Source organism: Eleginops maclovinus, chromosome 3 (genome assembly GCF_036324505.1).
Source record: "Eleginops maclovinus isolate JMC-PN-2008 ecotype Puerto Natales chromosome 3, JC_Emac_rtc_rv5, whole genome shotgun sequence".
In the NCBI taxonomy this organism is placed as follows: Eukaryota; Metazoa; Chordata; class Actinopteri; order Perciformes; family Eleginopidae; genus Eleginops; species Eleginops maclovinus.
In genome coordinates this window covers 11923011-11945982 of record NC_086351.1, presented here as the reverse complement: position 1 = coordinate 11945982, position 22972 = coordinate 11923011, and the positions used below count along the sequence as shown (strand labels likewise).

The window sequence follows — 22972 nt, the reverse complement described above, 5'->3', positions numbered from 1 at the left end:
ACATGTGAAATGAATGAGCAGTGGTTTGCAATGCAACCAGTACTCTAGGAATTGCTCAACTAAGCAGTTAGGCTACTTTATTTACAAAAGCAGTTCATAATTTAGTCATTTATCTAAAAAAGCCCACTATTGATACTCTCCCGTGCTCCTTTTTCTGTATTATTATTCATGACAAGCTTTTGATGTTTGATGACATCCACTTGGGCTCAGAGAAATTATAATGAGCAATTTTGACTATCATGTCAGTCTGGTTTTTTTTTGTATCAAAAATGAATGTATTTATCTTATGATTGACAGATTTATGGAACGTTGTTTGTTGGATGTTTAATCCTGAAATACTTATGAAATGAAAATAATAGACCGAAATGTAATGAGACAAGGCTTTGACTTTGAAATAAAATGTAAATGAAAAAGAACACATATTGTTGTAGAGAGACTAGAGCGCGCGTCACGACACCGAAAAAAATGACTTGGTTTAGCCTACTTTAAAGTTGTCTCTTTAATCAAATTCTTCTCTCACAATAACACATTGCACCAACATCAGCTGTCAATAAGTCATCTGAATACTGAGTTTTGTTTACTTGTTTTTGTTTTCAATAATGTCGTCTGATCACGCATCAGAGAGACTAATCTCCACACTTTGCATTAATGGGTTTTAGCAATGTGGCATTGCAACATGAATCAGATTTGTTTTCCCAAAGATAGAACCTATTTGATATGTGCATTGACATCATTTAAAGCGATTGTATCCTTGTTAGAGCAGAGAGAGTTAGGAGTGACAGGAACATAAAAGAAGAAAGGGAAGGGCGTACAAGAAACATCCCTGGTGTGACTATTTATATTCATTTATTTTTTATTGAAAAAGTGAACTTGGATGCGTCTCTTTTTCTCTTTTACTTTGCTTGGATTGACTTTTCATCTGGAAACTGGCAGCCTACATTTATATTCCAGAAACACTCCGGATGTAGTTTAGCTAGGTGAGATAGCGCAGACCTAAATGGTCGGTCATCAGACAGAGTGAGAGGAACAGAAAACAGAGAAGGTTGAGAGGAGAGAGAGAGAGAGAGCCATAATCAGCATTTAGTCGTTCTTTTGCTCAGTCCTCTCGGGCAATCTCAGTTGTGTGTGTGTCTGTGTGCATATGTGTTGTGTATGTGTGCCCTCTGGCTTCACAGCGGGTCACATTAGGGATAGAGTTGCACAGAAGTGGGTCAGCCAGTGCCACCAGGGAGTCTTGCCAGCTCCCTGCTCCCTCTCAGGCTGAAATCTACCAGAGGCCAACGCTAGGGCGTGTGTGCGTGTGAATGTGTGTGTGTGTTTGGTGTAGGTGTAAGCTTTGTTTGTTGGTATTGATTTTTGGTATGTGTGTGTTCATGCACCCATCCGCAGAGTGTGATCTTCGCCGTTCTGTCATTCTTTGAGATAACATTCCCCCGCCTTGTTCACTGCACTTTGACACCTTAGAAACCGTTTTACAGGAAACTCTGTGAGGCTGTGAGGAAAAAAGAGCAGCAAGCCTTAGCTACGCTGGTATGTTTAGACCGCATACAGATGATTCAGAGACGGTCAGAGTGTGTCTCAGCTGGATGGACTCAGTCAGTATTTCTTCTGGCTTAATGATAAGGAAATAGGATTTAGCCCAGTATTCAGCAGGGGTTTATTTCATCTCGTAGCTGCAGTCTCTTGTTTTCTGCATTGCTTCTCCTCTGACAAGGACTTAGTGATCTATTTCTGTTTGCTTTCCTGTGTCCCCGCATTGCTGAGTTGAGGTGACATCATGAGGTAATAAAGTTGACTGTAATAAAAGCAAAGTAAAAGACTGAATTATTGCACAGTAGGGCAAGGATCACACATTACTTGGATCCAATACGAATAAAAGCTGCGGCTCCAAATGAAGTGAATGTCTGACTAATATAAGAGCGTGTTTTTAACAATGACCCACTTTCTGTCACCACTGGACAGAGGTGCTTAGGTGTGAAATGTGCAGGGATTCAAGGGTTCAGCAGAAAATACTATATTGTATTTATTATTTACACAACCTCTTCCTCCACAGTGTTGACAGTGCAACCTCTCACAATAAATAGCAGTCTGGGAAGAACTCAAATATCTGATTCATGATTGTGAATTGTGATGCATAAATATTTGGAATGAGCCTGTCCCAACATGCATGTGATCCACATTCCAGCAAATGAATGATGACTTCCTCTCGAGAAACTATAATATGCTTCATGTTGACATTGAAGACATGAAATCATTTCAGTATTTACAATGATTAGACTTACACGTGTCCTTCGAATGATACCTTATGTAGGAGCTTTTTGTGTTAATGTTCAAAGCGCCTACAAGAAAAGTTGGATTCACCAGGTTTCAAGAAACATAAAAACACTTAGAAAATATTTTATAATATAATTTCTCGAATTAAAACTTAATAGGTTAGTTTTAAAACTTTGCCCCAAGTGGACAAAAAAAGATTGCAGCAAATTAAGGTTTGCCCAGTCTGATCAAAGGGGAAAAGCCAATCCCAACAAATAGAAATACACAAATCAAAATGAGTAACTTTAACAGCTTGAATGAAATCCATATGGATTTGCGACTGACTTGTTGCAATCACAGTTGGCAAGACTTAGAACTGATATTCATCCGATGTCGGTGTTGACTTCATAAACAGTACCTGTTTTTGGATAGTACAAAGCTGAGCGGGCACTGCAGCAGAACAGCCGTGCGTGGAGTAACACTATCCTCGGCGTTCCTCTCAGCTACAACAGTTCCCGTCTTTGTGCGAGCGTGCTGCTGATCATGCGTCCGTATGCTGCTCACAGCATCTGTTTCACTCTGAGATGTGACCGACAGGAAAAGACAGTTTCCATGGCGACAGGGCCGACTCCTTGCCCATCCCCCTCTCCCCCCTCAAAACCTGCATAAAAGGAAGTGGAATATGTCCCAAATTCTGCTGAATCATGGAGAAACAGTTGTGTTTCACACACTTACAACAGATGTCTCTACTCATTTCAGCAGGAAGGGTATATCTAGAGTCTTCCTAATGTCTTTAGTGTGTGTTGGCTTCTTCATGCAGCTGCTTTGTCTTGTAAGACTTGAATGACCATTTAGATCTCAAAATGAAGAGTACTTTATGCTGTCAATCAAAGGAAGGTTGTCTGTGCATGTTGGCCTGGCCATGTTACTCTTTATGGACCTCAGTGGGGACCGGTCATTACTTTTGAACGGGTGGCACGCAGCCTCAGCGCGGAAGACCAGTGCTCATGCTGGTGCCTGGGTGAAGGACAACGGCAGCTCTCCTGCAGCATGTCCGTCAACCCCCCCTTCAGCCCCATAGTGAGGAAGCTGTAGAGTTCAAAGCCAGGACTTTCTTGCTGAGAGGCAACACCGCTAAACACTGAGTCACTGAGCTGCTCTACCCACAGATCTGCTAAAACCAGAACGCCCAGGGAGGGTTTATAGAGATTTATCTCTCCATATCTCACTGCTTTCACCCGAAAGGAGGTCAGCCTGTTTGTTCCTGGATAACAGGTCCTAATTGGACTTTGTTCACATTGCTTTCACTTGCAATGCACACGTCAACAGAAGGCCCTTGATGGTGATTCAATCTGTCCCTGATTTAAGACCAAGCAAGTATGGAAGGTGAAAAGACTTTGATACTAATATAAATTGTGTTCATAGTTCCTGGCTCACCAACCAGTTTGGATTTGATCTCTTCCCACTAAAACTCCTTTCCATTAGAGCAGTGAACGAGTTTAAAAAGTTCTGTTTGCTTGTGTTGCGTCTATGATCCCAAACAAAAACAATGATGCAAAAACACATGATCTGTCAAAAGTGTGACTGTACTCTCAAGGTTGTTCAGTTTACTCATCATTTCAAACTTCTGGATTTAGAGGAAAGAAGATAGCTAGAGGAGGGGGCAGAGGACGGACTCCAGCTGTTGCAGCTCTGCTCAGTCTCGTGTGACAGAGTGAGCTATCTGCCCCGGGCTCACCCTGAGCAAGGTACAGCACACCCCCCTGGGCCTGTATACACACAACAATCCATCTCTAGCCCTTATCTCCTACCAGGCTGCTACTCTGAAGTGTCTGTTTGCATGTGTGTGGGGGTGTCTGTGTGTGTGAGAGGACTCTTTGAGTGCAGTTGTTCTGGCCCGGTCACACTGATAGCCGTATCAACTCTTGGCTGATTGACTGCAGAACAACAGGCCCATTGTTTTGAGAAATTGCAATTCTAGGAGCCTCAAATGTCAGGCGCACTGTGCTCATGTATCTTGGGAATGTGTTTGTGTGTGTGTGTGTTGTATGTGCTGCAGTGTAATCTGCCCGCGGCTGGGATGTGGGTCAGTGTGGCTGCAGCGCTGCTGGAGAGACAGCAGCAGGACTCCACCTCTGTACTCACTGCAGAGGGAATATTTACACACAGGGACTTGATGGTTTATGATTTATTTATTAAAGTCTATTTTTTCACTAAAATGTAGAAAAATCTGTGTTATCTGGGATGAATAAAATACAAATGTAATGTAAAGGGATTCCAGTGTGTTTTAGTGCTGTTTTAAGTGTCTAAAGCACATTTTGAGGATTATGGGGTTTATGTTGGCCAGGATAATCATGGCATGCTGACATGTTTTTTATATCATCCTGAACCTAAAGCAGGGCAGCACCTTGAGATTGGACTTTTTTATTTTTGTCGCTGCAGCCTTTATTCAATATGATCAGGAAGACGGAATAGGGAATTAGAACTGGGATGTACACGGGCATATTGATAGAAAATAAGTTATAAATATGCCTAACTTAATAAACTTAAATCAGGACAGCTCGATTAGACATGCCTGGATATCACCCACATTCATAAAGCCGTTAGGAACTGAAAATGAACGGTTGTGTACAGTGCGTGCATGCGTGCGTGCGCTCATGACCTCATGAAGGAGCTGCTTAATTGAAAAGATGATAGTGCTAGCATGGTTAGGTTGTGTGTGTATGGGGGGGGTGTAAGTTGATTGTGTGTTTTGACCTTTGCCATGTGATTGTGTATTTTGTGGCAACCAATAGGCTGTTGATTGTCCATTTGATGATGTACAGTCTTATAGAGCAAACCCCTTTAAGAGGCCCAGTACGGTTAAACAGCAGGAATAATGAGGACAGAGGAATGTTACATGATGCTGCCGAGTGCCAGCGACGGACTGAAGTGAGATGAAAAATGTGTTTCTCTCCCCCGAAAGAATGACAGATTTGTTCCTTGTTGAAGTCTGATGTTGTATTACATACGCTTGCAGTGACTCTGCACATTCGGCTAGTCGGTTCTATTTTATTTGGACATACAGAAGTTTGAAGATACAGTTTAATATCCTTGCAGTGCATACAGCTGAGAAACTGTACAGCAAGTATGTCAAACCCCACAAGAGGAAAAGATTGCAAGCTGTGTCAAATTGCGAGGAAGTCTTTCCTGGATTGGGAATGTTGCCAGGAGCATTGGAGCACGCACTGAAGCTTGATCTCTTTAACCCGGCTGCTGGCTAGAGCAGGGACAGCAGGGAGGAACAGAACCAAGAACACATGACGAGCCTCCAGATGCTACCAAGAATCACAAATATAGTGTGTGTGTGTTAATCTGTGCGGTCTCACACACCAATGGGGCTACAATATTTGCCTGGTTCCCCACACTGTCATTGCTTCAAATCCAAAAAATGAAAATTATTAAGTTCATTTCTATGTAGGATGTCACTCTGCCATGTTCAAAGTACACCCACACAGGTGTTATTTTTCAAAGTAAGCTATTTGAGCTTCATCAACAAATATATATTTTCTTGTAAAATGTCTGTGGAAATCAATAACACCGCTAGGAAGCTTTCGTCACCGTGGCATTCCTAGTTTGAATGTGTCATCCCGCCACGTCTAAACAGCGTTCCAGCGCCCCGCTGCTCAGCTTCTGGCTCTCTCTACTTTCAGTAAACAGGAAGCGTATCTCTCTTTCTGTCCGAGTCTCTGCTTTCATCTGTCCGTTCTATCGTCTTTCTTTCTTCCTCTTCCTACCCGGCCTCCCTTTGTGAGTGCAAATAGTAGGCCTATATCTAGAAAGTTCCACAGCATATCCTTTTTCTGAAAAGCAAAAACAGGCTGTTTAGGGAGAAGTTTATTCTAGGATAAGAGTGACAGGTTGGTATGTCCAGGGAGCTAGCTGCTCTTACCTATTTTCTCCTTGGGCTATTTCTGGCATTCCTGTTCCTCCCTGGGCTTCCCCTCAAAGCTGTCAGAAAGTGTGAGCAATGCTGCAGTTGCAGGTTGGACTGTTGTTGTCATCTCTTGTTGCCTTTCCTGTTGTCCCTATTTAGCATGGATTTGGTGTCTGTGCGTGCATGAGGGGCTGCAGGCCTTTTAGGCCTTCCTTTCCCACACCACTGGAGACATGAGGTGTTTGACAGAGCAGGAGGTTGGGGGGGGGGGCGCTGTAAGAAGGTGCAGTTGGCACAGGATGAGCAGGGCACTGTTTGTTGTTGCTCAGTGCAAAGATGCCATCTTTGGACTCCCTCTGTTCCAACAAAGGCTACAAAAGGTCACATAATATATGTAGATACCCTGGATGGGAACAAACACACACACGCACACTTTATACTCAAAGCAAGTTATCACACAGTCTTTACAAACTTTTTTCCAGTCTTACCCGGTCTGTCTGTCTTCTCATCCCTGTGTATCCCCGGCAGAGAGAGTGGAACAGTGAGGTTTAATGCTTCGCCATGGCTGGTTGGTCACAGTGTTCGGGCTGAGCTTGGGGAATTGGGAAGGACTGATCTGACTGTGTGTGAGTTTTTGCTCAGCCCACACTACCCTCTAAATTGTCCAGAACAAAGGTTGTTTCAGAGCTCCTCAGCCTTGTTTGGCTCTGCTTTGAAACCTCAGCGGCCTCAAGCCTTAGCATGCCAGCTATCGCCTGCTGGGTGTTATGGGATGCAGACGGGAATAAACCACATGATGTGTGTGCTAAGTGATTCTGCTTGCTGCGAGAGAACTTGTGCTTGCTAGCAGTGATTCCATCATGAGTCCACCCATGAGCTCCTCCTCACCCCTGCATTTGTTAGTCTGTCTCAGTCACTGGTCTGTTTCAGTCACAGGAATTACGTCGACCCAGACTAAAGGGAAAGAGGCCTGCGTGGGAGACTTTGTGGATTACAAACAGGGAGTGTTCTGTGGCTCAGAGATAGAAGCAAGGGGTGAGGTGATGAGGGCCCAGCCTTTAGCTGCCAAGCTGCATTAGCTGAATTTGTTCTCAGCTGCTCACAGCTGGAGCAAAGAGAAGTTCAGCTGTAGGGCTGTGCCATTGGACGAATATCAATGTGACGTTCCTCACTGCGTGACTCTGGGTCTTTTAGTGTAGACATTCAAGCATTTTCATTCTGTTTATTCTTTTTCAAACACACAGAAGCAAGCGCAGTGCAGCAAATGAATGTGAATTGCTCACTTCTGGTCGATACTTGATCCGCCCTAACAAGGTCAGTATTGGCACAAAGCCCAACAGATTGTATTGGTTTATTCCTACAGAGAATGGTCATTTTCGGACTTCGGGTGTAGTAAAAAATGGTGTTCGCGTTATGTTCTGATGTTTTTATAACAGAAGCTAGTGAGGCCTTACAACAACACCAGTCCTCCAACCCTGCCACACAGTGAGCACAGTATTCCTGCCTCTACTCTCCAGATCGTGTCAGTGTAGCCTTGGCCTAAATAATGTCATGTTCCACTGGCACGGCTCACTGTTTGGACAGGTCTGTCTCTGCTCACTTGCTCTGCATTACACATCTGACTAAGTGTCCATCTGTCGCCAGATCACTGGGGCATGACATCCTGATGTACGAGGTGTACTTGTCTTCATGTTGTAAGCCAGCACATTGTGTTTGTATAAAATGAAGTCTGTCTTACAGCAGCAGGCTTATTATTAATTGTGTTTTTGTATGAAGGAGGTCAGGGGTTTTTTTTCAGTATGAGAGCAGATAATCCCCAGGTGGAGGAAAAGCTGAGGTCGCTGCATGTGTTGGAAGACCTCCCAACATTGCTGCGCTGCTGGAGAACCACCCGAGGAATCACACAGGGACAGCTGAACCATTCATCAGGATGCACAGTATCAACTAGTACAATATAAATTGCAGGGGGCATTAATTGTTTGCAAAATATGTGTCAAAATACCAATTTGATTTATAGTATGGTGCTGTCAAGACCTACAAATTATTCTATAAATGTGTAAGAGAAAAGATGTGTGTGGTAAAGAGCCTTGCATAAAATCCCACAATGACAGGAATATATGACATGATATGTTTTTATAGTGTCTTTCTGATGAATTTAAACAACTATCATTCCTTCCAAAATGGTGAACCGTGTTGCAGTTGCAGATTTGGTCTAAATATTGCCATACGTTTTACAATATGTGAGCCCCAACACGGGCATCTCTCATTAAAGTCTTTATTCAAACGTTATTATTCGCTTAACAATATAGTGAAGTACAGTTGTACAATGTTGACTTCCTGTTTTTCTGTCTCATTGTGCTCATTGACTGTCTTTGTTGCCCTTTGTGGTTGCTCTCTTTGTTGTTTACCTCATAATCATAAAGTTCTCCTGCAGCGACTACAGCAGGGCGGAAAGAGTTTGCGGAGAGGAAGAGGTTTGCCCAGCCGACAGCGACAGAGATGGGTTGCTATTTGCGCTGCAGTGTTGTGTGTGAGTGTGTGTGTGGTGTTCCGTAGGTTTATTTTGTGATTGTCAGGGGAATCTGATGATTATAATAGAAGCTCTTGCTTGTCCTGCTTTCAATTTGCAGATGGATTACAGGCCCCTCAAACTGTGTGTAGGTGTGTGTAAGATAAAAGGAGAGAGGAAAGAGGGATGGAAAGAGACAGTTTATGACCTGTGATGGAGAAAGAGAGAGACAAATAAAAGCCGGGAGGAGAGGAGGATGAGACACACAAACAGCTTTTTGATTGTTAGGACTCTTCACACACACTTCAGCATACCTGCACTGCAGTACAGCCTCCTCACACTCTCGTACGCAGGAGTGTGTGGGCTGGCAGGAAGAGATTTATGGTATGGTTCCTTTTTTTGTAATATAAACTCTTTATACACACACACAGGCTGGCAATATGAGGCCCCATTAGGCCAGAGTGATGACTTGGCTTTAAAGTAGGCCAAGGACCAGATTGAAGGACACACACACACACACACACGTGCACAAAGACATGCATGCACGCCTACACTGAGTCACATTCATATTCTCTTGAGGACTTTTTAAAAATAGCAAAGTAATCCAGTGAAATGAGCAGTTTTGAGAATCCGTCATTTGTCGATCCTAATATCCCTCCTCTCCTCTATCCCCCTGTCTTCCCCCTTCTCTCTTTCGATCCAAGGCTAGCGGAAAGTCTTTACTTAGTTTTGACCTTTAAGTCTGTGTGGAAGGATGGAGGAAGATTGATTAAACACAACGTAAAGAAAAACACGGCCGGGCTGGCAGTTTGTAAACGCTATGAAAACTTTCCAGACTCCGCTCTTCGTACTTGTCAGATTGAAAGACGATGATGCATTTCCACCAACACCGGGAAGTGTTGATGGAACTGGAAACATGCCTGGTGACATTGTGACTCTGACTGTATGATTATGTGAGAGAGATGAGTGTTATTAGTGTGAGAGCTCAGCCAGGAAGTATGTTGGAGACCGTTGACTGACACCCTCTCTCTGGCCTTCCTGTGGTTGCTTTGGTGGTTTTGGCGCCCCGAGGTGCGATTGGAACAGTTTCGCTCTCTTTTTCGAGCACAGCCCCCAACCCCACGTACTGTAACTGGAATGTTAAAGAGATAAATGAAGACGAGGCTCAGATTCTCTGGTGGGAGATCACTCCTTTTTGCAAAACTGCTTTCCATGCATGCAGCTCTTTGACTGTAAATCTGAAATGAAACCATGTTTTTATTCTGTGTCTGTTTCTCTCTTGTTAAAGGAGCATGTTTGAGTGACGAGCAAAGGAGGAAGTGGGATCTCTGAAGCTCCGCCCCCTCTGCTGGTGGAGCACCCAGCACATCTGAGCAGAGACCCTGTTAGTCACTTGGACAGGTATGAGCATGAATGATGGGGGTAAATTACATTTTACAGACTACAATACGAAATGCAGAAAAGACAGATAATGTAATGTTTGTGCCAGAAGTTTAATTTAACATAACCTGTCAGTCCACACAGATTTTCCGATGGTAAATTCGTGCCCACCACGCTTTCCCCTGCAGCTCCCTCCACCACCTCAACCTTCTTCCTACACGCTAAAGCTTTTGGTTCTGTTGATTTTGCTCAAGTATATTGTATATGTATGTCTCTGAACTCGCTATACTATGGTTAGTACTATACTTCTTTTAGCAGAATCCTGACTGCTGTTCAGATTCAATAATAGCCTCGGGTAAACGTTCATTGAAGACAGAGGTATTTAATACACATTATAATGTATTAGGGAGTGGATGTTTTTTATTTCCCAAATAACAGATAGACTTGGTAGAGTTATTGTTGGTAATTAAGCTGTATTTTTTTAAATGAACGAACCAAATCCATTGTGGTCATTGCAGATGTGGTTTGACTTCGCTCATCAGGCAGGTTCTTTTAGTTATCCTAACCTTTTACAGTAGATAGTGTTACGTGTCTGCATACATAGGGTTGATATGTATTGTGTAAAAGGAGTTGGGCCACTTTCAGCTATAACGAAGGACATAGATATCCTGCTAACCCTTAACCCATCACTGCCTGCCCTCATGCATGCACCTTTTAATATATTCAGGGTCATATTCAATCACCATACGCTTAGGAGCTTCCACTGGCGCAGGGTTGTATCTAACATCACTTCTTTGTTTCAAAAACAAATCTATTTTTAACACTGCATCCTGGAGCCTTAGCTAGCTCACAGAGGTCTCTTCCTGATGTGTGCTCGATAATGTGTTATATAAACATAAAACGTACTCCTTTGAGATCACTAGTAGGGAATTTTGTAGATGACTTTTAGGGCCAATACCTGCTAAAATGTTATGTTCTAAACAGTTTCCTTTCAACTACTAGAAAGTTATACTCAGTAATTCTCAAAGATGAAATATTGATTTCCAGATACTGTATTGAAATTTAGGGACATTACTCTTTCTTTGCTGTACAAGATCCAAAGCAAGAAAGTAAAAGCACAGTCATATTTTTGTACATTTTCCACATTCTTATGTTCAAAAAATCCAGGCAGACTGTAGACTGAAGTGGTTAATTGACAGGGAAGCCCTGCTGTGATGCCAGAGCCTTGTAAATCCGGCCTGCTTGACACAAGTAGCGGTAGAAGTAGCAACGCAGAGAGCAGCTGACACAGCAGAGGCCAGAAACACTAACCTACCATGTCAAACTGCTCAGACTGTAAGTATTGTGATTTGTTCAGTGTGTGTCTGTGTGTGTGTGTGTGTGTGTGTGTGTGTGTGTGTGTGTGTGTGTGTGTGTGTGTGTGTGTGTGTGTGTGTGTGTGTGTGTGTGTGTGTGTGTGTTTCTGTGTGATTCTGTAAGCACCAGGATGTGTAAATAGTATTATTTTTAACTTTTTCTTTAACTGTGTCGATCAGTGTAATCAAAGCCTGCACTCGGTATGTTGCGATGTTAAAAGAGCAGCACACTGGCGTCACACAGACCAAGACGCATGCTGCTGTGGTTTGTGACTTTTTATATCTGTTGTCATTCATTGCGTTTTATTTATGTGCCGTGCGCCTGCCTGTGTGTCTTTGGCTTGCTGGGCCTGTAGAGGCAGGCAGTTGCGCTTTCTCCAAACGTCTAAGGGAACACCCCCTGTGACAATAATGTGTATTGATTCTGGCCGAAAATAAGCGAGTGATTGGAGATTGAAGTGTTTAATTCCACTTTGCTCCTGTGCCAAGCTTTGCATTGGTAATCTATTTCAGCTAGGACTTTTACGCTGCCATGGGCAGTTCTGTCAGCTTCACTCTTTTCCTTATTTACAGTTTTAAGACTTCGATTTCTCCCTTTTCTTTCTTTCTCCCTTAGTCTGACCAATACTTGTTCTGTAGACCATCATTTATATTAGTATATTATTGTTTGAAAAGATTATATTTTTCAATCAATATTTACTCATTTAACTATTTTTAAAACTATTATGAAAACATAAATCTCATGTTTGAATTCATCTTGAATCTGTGATTTCTGTGATTTCTACACCACAAACTAGAAAAGTCTGCCTCGGAAGTTGGCGCTCTAAGCCGCGCCCTGCTTGTGTGGCGTCTGACAGGTTCAAGCTGAAGTGTCAATCATATCGAACCTTAGTAGAGAAGGTAAACAAGCGTCAAAACTCTGGAGCAGAGACGGTGCCCTCCGTTACCGTCTCTGCTTCTATCACCCTCTCTGTGTCAATTTCCTCTCCATCGGAGCGTTGTAGTCAGGTCAATGTAAGACCACACTGTGTTTGTTAAAGTGTGAACACTGCTATGCTGTTATCCTTTGATGCTCCATCCACAACGGCATTGCTTGAAAAGGGAAGAATGACTTCAAGAAGGATGATTTAAATCATCGATGTTTAGAAGGTAGCCCTAATATTCAAAGCCGTCATGAATCGAATGAAAACATATCACATATACAAATTAGGGATTTCCAACAAAAATTGTTAGCCGCGGTGGCTAACCACGCAGTTGCTGGCCGATTTCTTTTCGTGATCAATACAGTTTCAGATTACAACCTAAACTATAGCAACATTCATAAAATAGCTGTTTATGTTTATGGTGTTTTCAGTGTCAAACTACTCCTTTGCTCTTTCAACTTTTATTAGGGGATGAAACCCTGAGGCAAACCTTGTAAATTTGTGAAGCAATATATAAATGTGAATTCCCTCATACAGGGTAGACCTGCAGTACTAAATGCATTCTGTGAATATATCCTCAGGTGCTGTGTACACTCTGTCTCTCTCCGTCTCTATCCCAAGCCTGGTCTCGCTCTCCTGCTTCATGGAAAGTATCTGCAGTAAAGGTTATGTATGGTAAATGAAGTGACCCCAACCTATTTGCCAGTAGCAGCAGTTTACCTCAGCTACTCCATAGAGAGCCATGAATGCAGGGCTTCAGGCGGCCTTGTTCTGTTTCAGTTCCCTAATATTAGCCTCTTCCTCGTTCTGCTCTAGTTGAACTGTTCTGAAAATCGCCAGTCCCATCAGGGTTGTCGAGCTTATCAAGCCCATATTAGCAGAGGACAGCTCATGTACTTTGATAGCACCATAGTTTTCAGTTTTCTCACCGAAGGAGCTTCAAAGAGCTACATTTTTACACGCTAGTTTATGACGGAGAGAGTGGTTTGATTAAAAGGCATCTGGTTTCATAGAGAATAAACTAGGCTGTTCAGAGAGCAAGCAAATAAACAGTTTGTCGTTTATTATATGAATTAGCAGCGCAAACTTTGTGTTGATTAGTAACACATAAATCCTCCTCTCTCATTGGCACTCCCTCATATAAACACTATCTCTCCTCCCTCTTCATTTTCTGTGACACATATAAACATGAAAACCCCAGAAGGGAGGAACCCCGCTCCAAGCTGTAAATTGTGAAGCGAGTGAAGTCCTGGATCCTCTCGCTCCACAGTTTTTCCAAGTGGTTGTGAGAAACTGTGGTTGTGCAATCTCTAAAGGGGGATTAGGCCTGTGGAGAAGAGCAGAGGAGGGGATATGAAGAGAGAAACTGAGAAGGATGTGAAGGGGGAAATTGTGTTCTTGTAGGGAAGTAGTGATGGCAACCGCTCTTGAAAGGAGACGACATCACTAAGAGACGAACAGGGGAGTGGGGGTGGGGTGGCTGAGAGAGAAAGAGCGAGGATGGAGAAATAAAAGAAAGATGGAGGGAACGTGATATGTTAATGGATTAGGTAGAGGGCGCGCAGATGGAGATTTGTGTGTCTTGTTTAATGTGTAGGGAGCCAGGCTTTTTAAAAGAGACTTCAAAGAGACTAGCGCCTACATAAACTAAACTGACACACACTCACATATGCAACACACACACACACACACATGAACAGGGCCCGGGGCTGCAGTGAGCACAGAGGAGACCTAAGGTGTCCTCTGCCATGCCTGATTAGAAAAACAGTGAGTGGAGAGGCACGGCTGAAACACGGTGATAGAAAAGTGTGTTGAGTCAATGTACATGTTTATAAACCTCCTCTGCTGTGGCTTGGAGCGCTGCTGTCGACTTCTGTTACTTCCACTGCGATCAAATAGCATTCAAAGAAAGTGGTTGACATATCTTGACAGCATTTCGACACGACTTTGTGAGCAAGAATATATGCTTGCTTTTCTGTGGCCGAGTGCCTCCATGTGAGCATGTCTCGCTCCAGTGTGCTGTTATGTGTTTGGCATATGTGCCGAGCTCTACCCGTGCGCCAGGAAAGGTGAAAAGGATCCAAGTTCCTGCTGTGATATCGGGTTTTATCATGTTACTGTGTTGGAGGTCAAGCCGGGCCGGAAAACAAGCAGCGGTCACACAAACTGAGAAGAGAGGCATTGTAGAGCAGAGACTGATTTCAGGCGTCCCGCTGATACTGGAATTTCAGGAATTTTTAGAGGAGTGAAGCATACAGTGAGACAAGCAATTTGATCAGTAGAGGAAGCTTGGGAGGATCTGTTACATTTCCGAATGGTTACTAAAAGGTTTGTACCAGATAGGGTTTTTAAGTCTTTTACCACATCTATGTTGTACTGTGTAGGGTTACGAATAATGAAAAATGGAGATAACCTGGGTATTTAACTTTGGCTAACATAAAAATACAGATACAGATTGAATAACGAAGAAAGTAGGTGTATAAACCAAGCTATGATAAGATATAGTATCATACTATTGCTTTCATCTGTCACAAATGTGGTGTCTCTACACTTACTGCACACATAGTAACACCTTTTGTGTGTGAACTATAACTGCAATCAATGGTGCGAACATGCCATTTATATACACACACACACACACACACACACACACACACACACCATGGTAAATGAGGTTCTTTACAAAACTAGGAATTAAAAGGTGTGTGAAACGTGCTCGGACTTCTGTATTGTTTATCTTACATTTAAACATTATTATCTATACATTTACTTCGTTAGGGCTGGGGGATTTGAAACTTTAACATTTATCCTAAAATTCCTAGTTTTTAGAAAATGTTGAACTACTTTTTTATATTTTATTATACTTTCGTTGGACCGCCTTTAGCTTTGATGACGGCAAGCATTCGCTGTGGCATCGTTTCCACAAGCTTCTGCAATGTCACAACATTTATTTCTGTCCAGAGTTGCATACATTTTTTGCCAAGATCTTGTATTGATGATGGGAGATTCGGACCACTGCGCAAAGTCTTCTCCAGCACATCCCAAAGATTCTCCATCGGGTTCAGGTCTGGACTCTGTGGCGGCCAATCCATGTGTGAAAAAGATGTCTCATGCTCCCTGAACCACTCTTTCACAATTTGAGCCCGACGGATCCTGGCATTGTCATCTTGGAACATGCCTGTGCCATCAGGGAAGAAAAAATCCATTGATGGAATAACCTGGTCATTCAGTATATTCAGGTAGTCAGCTGACCTCATTCTTTGGGCACATAACGTTGCTGAACCTAGACCAGACCAACTGCAGCAACCCCAGATCATAGCACTGCCCCCACAGGCTTGTGACCTTTTTTTTGGCCGGGCAGTGTATGTTACCATTTACTTGCATACAAAATATATACTTCATAGCTTTAATCAGCTAAAACTGGTCACATACTATTACGCTGTCAGGAAACTATCTGGCTCAACAGGCACAAACATCTGAAAAAAAAGGAAACTTTGAGGGAACTGCTGTGGGAGGCGTTTTGTGCAGCCAGAATCCTATCAGGTTGAATTTAGAAGGCCACTCTGCAGTTCTTCATCCTCGGTGGCTGCTAAGCAAAGCTAAACAAAGCTAAGCTAAGCTAGCTATGCACAAACATTTCTTTTTCCCTCCCAGGGGCACGAGAGAAATCACCGTGGCCAAATTAATTTTCTTCCTCCTGCTAGTGCTGCGGCAACCTGAGGGATCAGTGAGGCAGAGAATCAGCCAACGAGAGGAGACACGGAGCTGGAGGAGAGAGGGAAAGGGAGCAGAGGAATTTTAATGTGGCTGTGTCTGTCTCTCGCTGCCTGCCAAAGTAAAGCAATTACTATCAGCGCTCCTCTCTCACTGCTCTGTGTGTGTGCTTACCTGTGAGTGTTTCTGATTGCACTTTAGCACATAAGGATTTGGTATGTTACACGCATAAAGGGACGATTGGCTTGTATTCTGCAGGGTGTTTGGGAAATCGGACACAGAAGATGTCTGTTTCCGTTGTTTAACTTAGCCTTCAAATCAGCTAAAGCTTTGCTAAGATTTCATAAAACATCCCATCCAAAACACACATATCTATGTTAACCTTGCTTGTAAAAGCGAATGACACTAACCGAAACATAACAAATGTGCCTGTAGATTTACAGTTTTTTATCTGGAGTGAAACAGAAATTCAGCAATGCACAGTGCTCATTTTGACAGCCGTAAGATAAAAGCTGTGAGACAGACAGACAGGTATGCAGAAGGACAAATGGAGGTGTTGGGATATGTGCAGAGGGGAGGAAGTGGGGAGGTATGAGTAAAGAAATAGGTGTGATCTCCTCTGCAGAGACTGTGATTGTGTGAACCATCACTCCTCACCTCAGCCAGAGCTTTAAACATTCCTCTCTTCCACTCTCATGTCTTTCTTAGGATGCGGAGGTTCGCCTACTGTAAGGTGATTTTGGCCACCTCTCTGGTGTGGGTGATGTTGGATATGTTCATTCTGCTCTACTTCAGCGAGTGCAACAAGTGCGATGACAAAAAGGAGAGAGGGCTGCCGGGGAGACAAGGTGAGTGAATATTGCCACACAAAAAATAATTGAGACCAATGAGACACACTCTCATCTGCGTGTGTGTGTCTATGCTGCAGATGCCCTCACCAGGCCGCGGGACGGGCCCGGTGAAGGGGGGAAGCCTGTGGTGATCCCGAAGGACAACCAGGAAAAGATGAAGGAAATGTTCAAGATCAACCAGTTCAACCTCATGGCCTCTGAGATGATTGCTCTCAACCGGTCACTGCCTGACGTCCGCCTGGAGGGGTGAGCAGCCTCCCTGCAGCTAATCGTCTGTCCTGTCTTATTCCACTCATTAAGCTCCACTCAAAATGCTTATCACTGGTATCCACAGTTGGACGTCTGGCCAGAACGCTGCACAATCAGTCCCACAGAGAGCCACAGTTGATCTGTAAAGGTTAGGATTAACCACAAAGAGCGGAACAGCAGATGTGCAGCTGCGTAACTCAGGGAAGATAGGAGAACCTCGGCAAAAAACTATAATTACCTTTTAGTTTTATATGAAGTGTTTTACTAAAGGACATAATATGTATTTTATAGTTAAATACAATATCGAGCCTATGACGATAAATGATGACATTAAAAACACAGCAAATCCTTTCAAAGTTATGTAAGATAGAGGCAGTGTGCTTTTACAGAGTGAATTAAAACAATAAAGCACAGTCAGCGATTTAGACAGGGTGTGGCCTGAAAGCTTCGACGGGCATATGAACGGCCTAGAAAGTGTCCCAACTGCACACCATAAAGTGATCGCTCAAAATCAGTCTTTTGTTAGTTAGCTGCAACTGCTTTGGGCTGGTGGGAAAGCTGTCAATTTAACTCTGCTGAGAACTTAATAACCACACTTGAAATAAGGCCTGAGAAATAAACAAACTCTAGTGCAGTTTGTTTGTGATCTGAAAGCAATTGCTACAAAAGTGAAACTGCTGTTAAACCATCTGCTCAGGGTGAACTGTACAGGAAGCCACCAGCAAAAGCAAGGTACATATTTATGTAAATCAGCTATGAATGTATCACAAATGTGGGATTCAAAATCAGTTAAAATCGTTGTGTTCTGTTGACTTTTGTGAATATGCAGTTGATGAATAAAAATGCTGTAGTCATCCCCCTCTGTAGTATTGGTGCAAAGCCTCGTCTGCAGCATATAATTACTATGACGGCTCGTACTGTATTTCTGTGTGAGCTCCTTGTGACACAGCAGTACATATACTAACACAGCAAGAGCTTTAGAGTGCAGCATGACGAGTCTCTGGGTTGGGATTTCCTAAAGCGGCTTCATGTTACACTGATGACCCAGATCATGACAGCGGCCAAAACTCTCCATGAATGAGATATCACGTCAGTCAGTATGACCTACCCATGGCTTTTGGTTTGTTTTCTGAAAATCCAGTTCGAACAGGCAAAGGACCAGAACTAATATGCAACAATATATCCTCTTTTCTTCTTGTCTGGTCCAAACGAACCAAACTACAGTTGTGTAGCGCCATCAATATGCAAAGAGACACATTATCACAGTGCAGACTCAAAACCAGATTAGAACTAGTACAAGTTATGCCAACGGCACAGTGTTTCATGTGGTGACCTGCTGCTGCACAAGCTAAAAGGTCCAACCAATACAGTAATGACATATTTTTGAATCATTTCACATTTCAGCCCGTCCTATAAAATCAAACTGCCTTTCTCTCCATGACTATAGCCCATTAGTTCCCCCAAAACATAGATCCCACGTTGTCCTGCTTCATAAGGAAGTGGGATCATTAAGGAGGTAATGATACCATTTCACACTGCCCCTTTTTTTATTTCACTGCAGTAATACTAGGTTACATGTGCAATCTGGAAGTCCTTCTTCTCTATAAAGAGGAGTTTAGTGTCACTTAAGTGTCTGCCAGTGCCAGAGAGAGGCAGACAGGTGTGCATCCGACCTGCAGCTTAGAAGATATGTCGAGGTTAGTTCAAACAGGTGGAAACCAGCCCGGCCTCCCCTCCCCTCCTCTACCCCTTCATGCCATCATCCGAGGAACATGCATAGATCAGTAATAAAGGTTTTCAGAGCTATCGGCAGAAAGACTGACTGACAGACACGAGACTGACAGGCAGGGTCATATTCACACTAGACAGGCGGGAAAGAAAGGGGACATTGATCCGTGAAATGGGTTTTAGTCTTTGAGCGAGAGTTGATTACTAGGTGTGTTTTCACTCAGCCTTCTCTCCGTCTATCTGCTTTTCCAATTAGGAGATAAGCCCGAGTCAATATCAAGAACGGCAATGTGTTTGTGTGTGTAGGTAGGCTCGAGTGCGTTTGTGTTTATTTGTGTGTGTGAGTGTGTGTGTGTGGATCAGCAGGTTTAGGGAAACTGCGTGAATGAATTCATCATTGTCATGCGGGTCACCATTAGCCCAAACTTTGAAGTGGAAACTCCCTGAGGTTTCTTTTCATTATTCTCAGCAGTGCGGTCGTTGAGTGTAAAAAAAAAAACAGGAGGGGACAAGACATTACGGTGAAGCGTGTGTGTGTGGGTGTGGGTGTGTACATGTACATGTGGTTGGGTGGAGCTGCAATATATGACAACACTTTCCATGACCACGCCTTCCAGACAACTTGACACTGTCTCCTTTTTATACCCTAACTGCAACATGTTTATGAGAATGCATATATACATGTATGGCTGTGTATATGCGCCTGAGTTAAATGAGTACAATTTGCAAGAGCAGTTAAATCATAACAAGTCTCCCTGCCCATTGTGACTTTTCCCACAATCCACTGGCTGGAGAAACAATCTGTAACTCATTACCCGTACTTCACGTTGCCAAATGTTGCTCCACTTACTCTTTGGATCCACAAGACTCACAACCACTCCTCAGTCGTTAAACTCCACCTCATGTGACACTATGTGTTGTCCATCATCTGTCAATTCATGTTGTTTTGGTGGCGATACAGATCGTGTTTCTTCCATCAGCTGCACAGTTACGATCATATCTGAAAAGTGAACAGTCTTAGTGGTTGTTGTGTTTCTGAGGGCAGAGAAAATAAATAATGAGCGGCTGTGTGTTAAAGTTTAAAGACTCCAAGGGTGTCTCTGTTTTTACAGTGAATCATGTTGTGCCATCATCAATTTTCCTTTCATGCAGTGAGTACGGGCAACCACAACTGCACTCCACATACTGGGAATCTGTGTGCGTGTGTTTTTTAACAAGCTCCGGAGGCAGCTGCAGGATAGAGTGTATTATTGACCTCCTCTCCTCTGTCGCTCTTACATTCCTCCTGTCAGGATCAGCGGTGGAGAGAGGAAGCATTCCAGCGCTCTGGATGATCACGGGGAAGGGGAGTTATGACGAGGGATCATTTTCCATTTGGTTTTGGGAGAGTTAAATCTGTCAGAGTTGGGAAATCACAAGCTGGTTTCAGTTTTGTCATGAATAAATGACATTTTGAGAAGCTCACTTTTGACCAAAACACGCAAACGATGTGCTGGACGGTTACTGAGACAGAGTTAGCCTACCTGCAGGTATATGGCTATGTGGTCAGATCAGTCTCATATTACACAAATGCACACAGAAAGATTCACACTTGTATTTCAGGATCCACACAAATGTGTTCAGTTTCATATACATGTAAATAAAATCCAAATACCGATGTATATGTACAGATAGGTAGTTTTGATCCGCACATATTTGTTTTCCGTGTCAAACCCCTGAACCTGCAAACACAAACTGCTTTCTGTGCATGGAACGCTGTGCATTGCAGTGTGTGGGTTTTTTGAGACTCCCCTGAGGGTCTCCTGATTCGTACTTGTATTGTTTTCTATCTATAGCCAATCAGATGTCTCCTCCATTCTAAGCCAATCACATGAGCGCGCCCCTACGAGGGTAAGATATCTTGCGTTCATGACGTAGCGCTTCATATACGCATTTTGCGCTGTCCGGAGCTGACAGGTCAACTTCAACATTGCGTCTAGCACAAGCGTAAGTGATAAGTGTCTCTGTGTGAAAGATTAAACATGTTTTAGGTATGAATTCTTGTGACGTTAGTGATGTGTTACTGTTAGCATGGAAGTAATATAGGTGGCAAGTTAGCTATATAATGCTAATAGACTACCTAGGACCTTAACCGGTTAATCCTTTTTAAGGTTAGCTCTAAATGTTCAATTCAACTCCATCATTAAACACAATGGATATATTTTGAATAATAATTTAATAACACCTATATTACTTCCATGCTAACAGTAACACATCACTATCGTCACAAGAATTCATACCAAAAATATATTTAATCGTTCACGCAGAAACTTATCACTTACACTTGTGCTAGACGCCATGTTGAAGTTGACGCAAAATGCGTATTTGAAGCGCTACGTCATGAACGCAAGAAATCATACCCTCGTGGGGGCGCGCTCATGTGATTGGCTTAGAATGGAGGAGATATCTGATTGGCTATAGATGGAAAACATTACAAGTACGAATCGGGAGACCGTCAGGGGAGTCTCAAAAAACCCACACACGAATGCACAGCGATCCATGCACAGAGAGCTCTTTGTGTATGCAGGTTCAGCGGGTTGACACAGGAAAACAAATATGTGTGGATCAAAAATCCTTTGTCTGTATTTGGATTTTATTGAGATGTAGCTATATGACACTGAACACATTTGTGTGTGCATTGAAAAACATTTGTGTGGATCCTGAAATACAAGTGTGAATCCTTCTGTGTGCATTTGTGTATTATGAGACTGATCTGACCACATACATGACTTCCTGCAGAGTCCCTGGACCTGCAATGACCCTCTGTGTCCCGTCACTTACTCCTCATTTGTTATAGCTGAAGGGAAACATTTAACATGGCATATTTTCTGCCATCTGTTGAGCAAATCAATCCATCTGTTTTATGTGCATGGGAATTCATTCAAAGCTGTTTCCTAGAAAATGCTTTGTTTATTTTGGTCGGTGAGAAGATTATGAACGTATTTCTTTGAAAATGTGGACATGATTGACAAACCATTGTAAAGCTTTTGCATACTGTATTTACATTTGAATTTCTTTGTGACACATGCTTTATTCAGCAACATATTTTTGGGGAAAACATTGCAGCGTATGGTGTGAATGTGTGTTTTTTGTGCAGCTTCTACTGTAGTCTCAATAACACTGAAATAAAACTGCCTCGAATGTCATCAATCACTCTTGCAGGAACCCACAAGCTGAAAGATGGTTTTTCTTGCAACCCCAAACTGTTTTATTGGCCAGAGTAATGAATGTGTTTATAAGCTGCAATATGGATTCAATCTTCTGTTACTGTATAGAATAGAATCGGAGGATGAAACCCTCTTTATTTGTCACATACATGCACACAGCAGAGCACACACAGTGAAATTGGTCCTCTGCATTTAACCCATCCTAGTACTAGGAGCAGTGGGCAGCTATTGTGCAGCGCCCGGGGAGCAACGGGGAGGGGGGATTGAAGGTGTCCGGTGCCTTGCTCAAGGGCACCACAGCAGGGCCTAGGAGGTAAACTGGGACCTCTCCAAGTAGCAGTCCACTTTCCATATTTCAAGTCTGTTCGGGGACTTGAACCGGCAACCCTACGATTCCCAGTCCACTATATATACAATATATATATATATATATATATATATAATGAAAGTATCATAAAATACCGCAGTTGATTTTTATGGAAATTCATGTGAGAATACTTTTATAGATAGCCAGGTGGGAATGTGTGCTGCTTCACCAGTGAACAGTAAAACAAACTTCTGTAAAGGTTCACTGCGTTAGACGAGCAGCCTCTAGCAAGTTTCCCTGCAAACTGATTTGAATACTCAAGTAGAAAAACTCCTCCGATGGTTGCCTGAGAGATACAAGATAAATATTAAACCCATAATGCTGCTTACGGATGTTGTCGGGGGTTACATAAACAAGTCAACCTTTGTAATTAATGACATAAACAATGCAAACCTCAGGGGGTATTGTCGAGAAGGAGTTTCTAGCTCTTCCTATCTCCAGTCATGCCTGCTCTGTGATAATTTCACGTGTGTGTGTGTGTGTCATAGACAGTTTGATGTGTGTGTGCTACACTGCTCTGA

At 43.0% G+C, this 22972-nt stretch overlaps 1 protein-coding gene across 4 annotated transcripts in view; it reads left to right on the top strand.

The window, feature by feature from the left end:
* galnt1 (UDP-N-acetyl-alpha-D-galactosamine:polypeptide N-acetylgalactosaminyltransferase 1) overlaps window positions 1-22972 on the top strand; it is a 36497-nt gene that overhangs the window by 2952 nt on the left and 10573 nt on the right. The window contains exons 2-6 of one of the 4 annotated variants that reach the window (XM_063879600.1): window positions 7414-7483; window positions 7606-8699; window positions 9967-10079; window positions 16759-16898; window positions 16979-17147. In XM_063879600.1, the coding sequence (XP_063735670.1) occupies window positions 16760-16898; window positions 16979-17147 (308 nt within the window). In that variant the 5' untranslated portion in view covers window positions 7414-7483; window positions 7606-8699; window positions 9967-10079; window position 16759. Of the gene's footprint in view, window positions 1-7413; window positions 7484-7605; window positions 8700-9966; window positions 10080-11257; window positions 11394-15876; window positions 16227-16758; window positions 16899-16978; window positions 17148-22972 lie in introns of those variants that run through there. The other 3 variants (XM_063879598.1, XM_063879599.1, XM_063879597.1) reach the window with 3 other exon arrangements.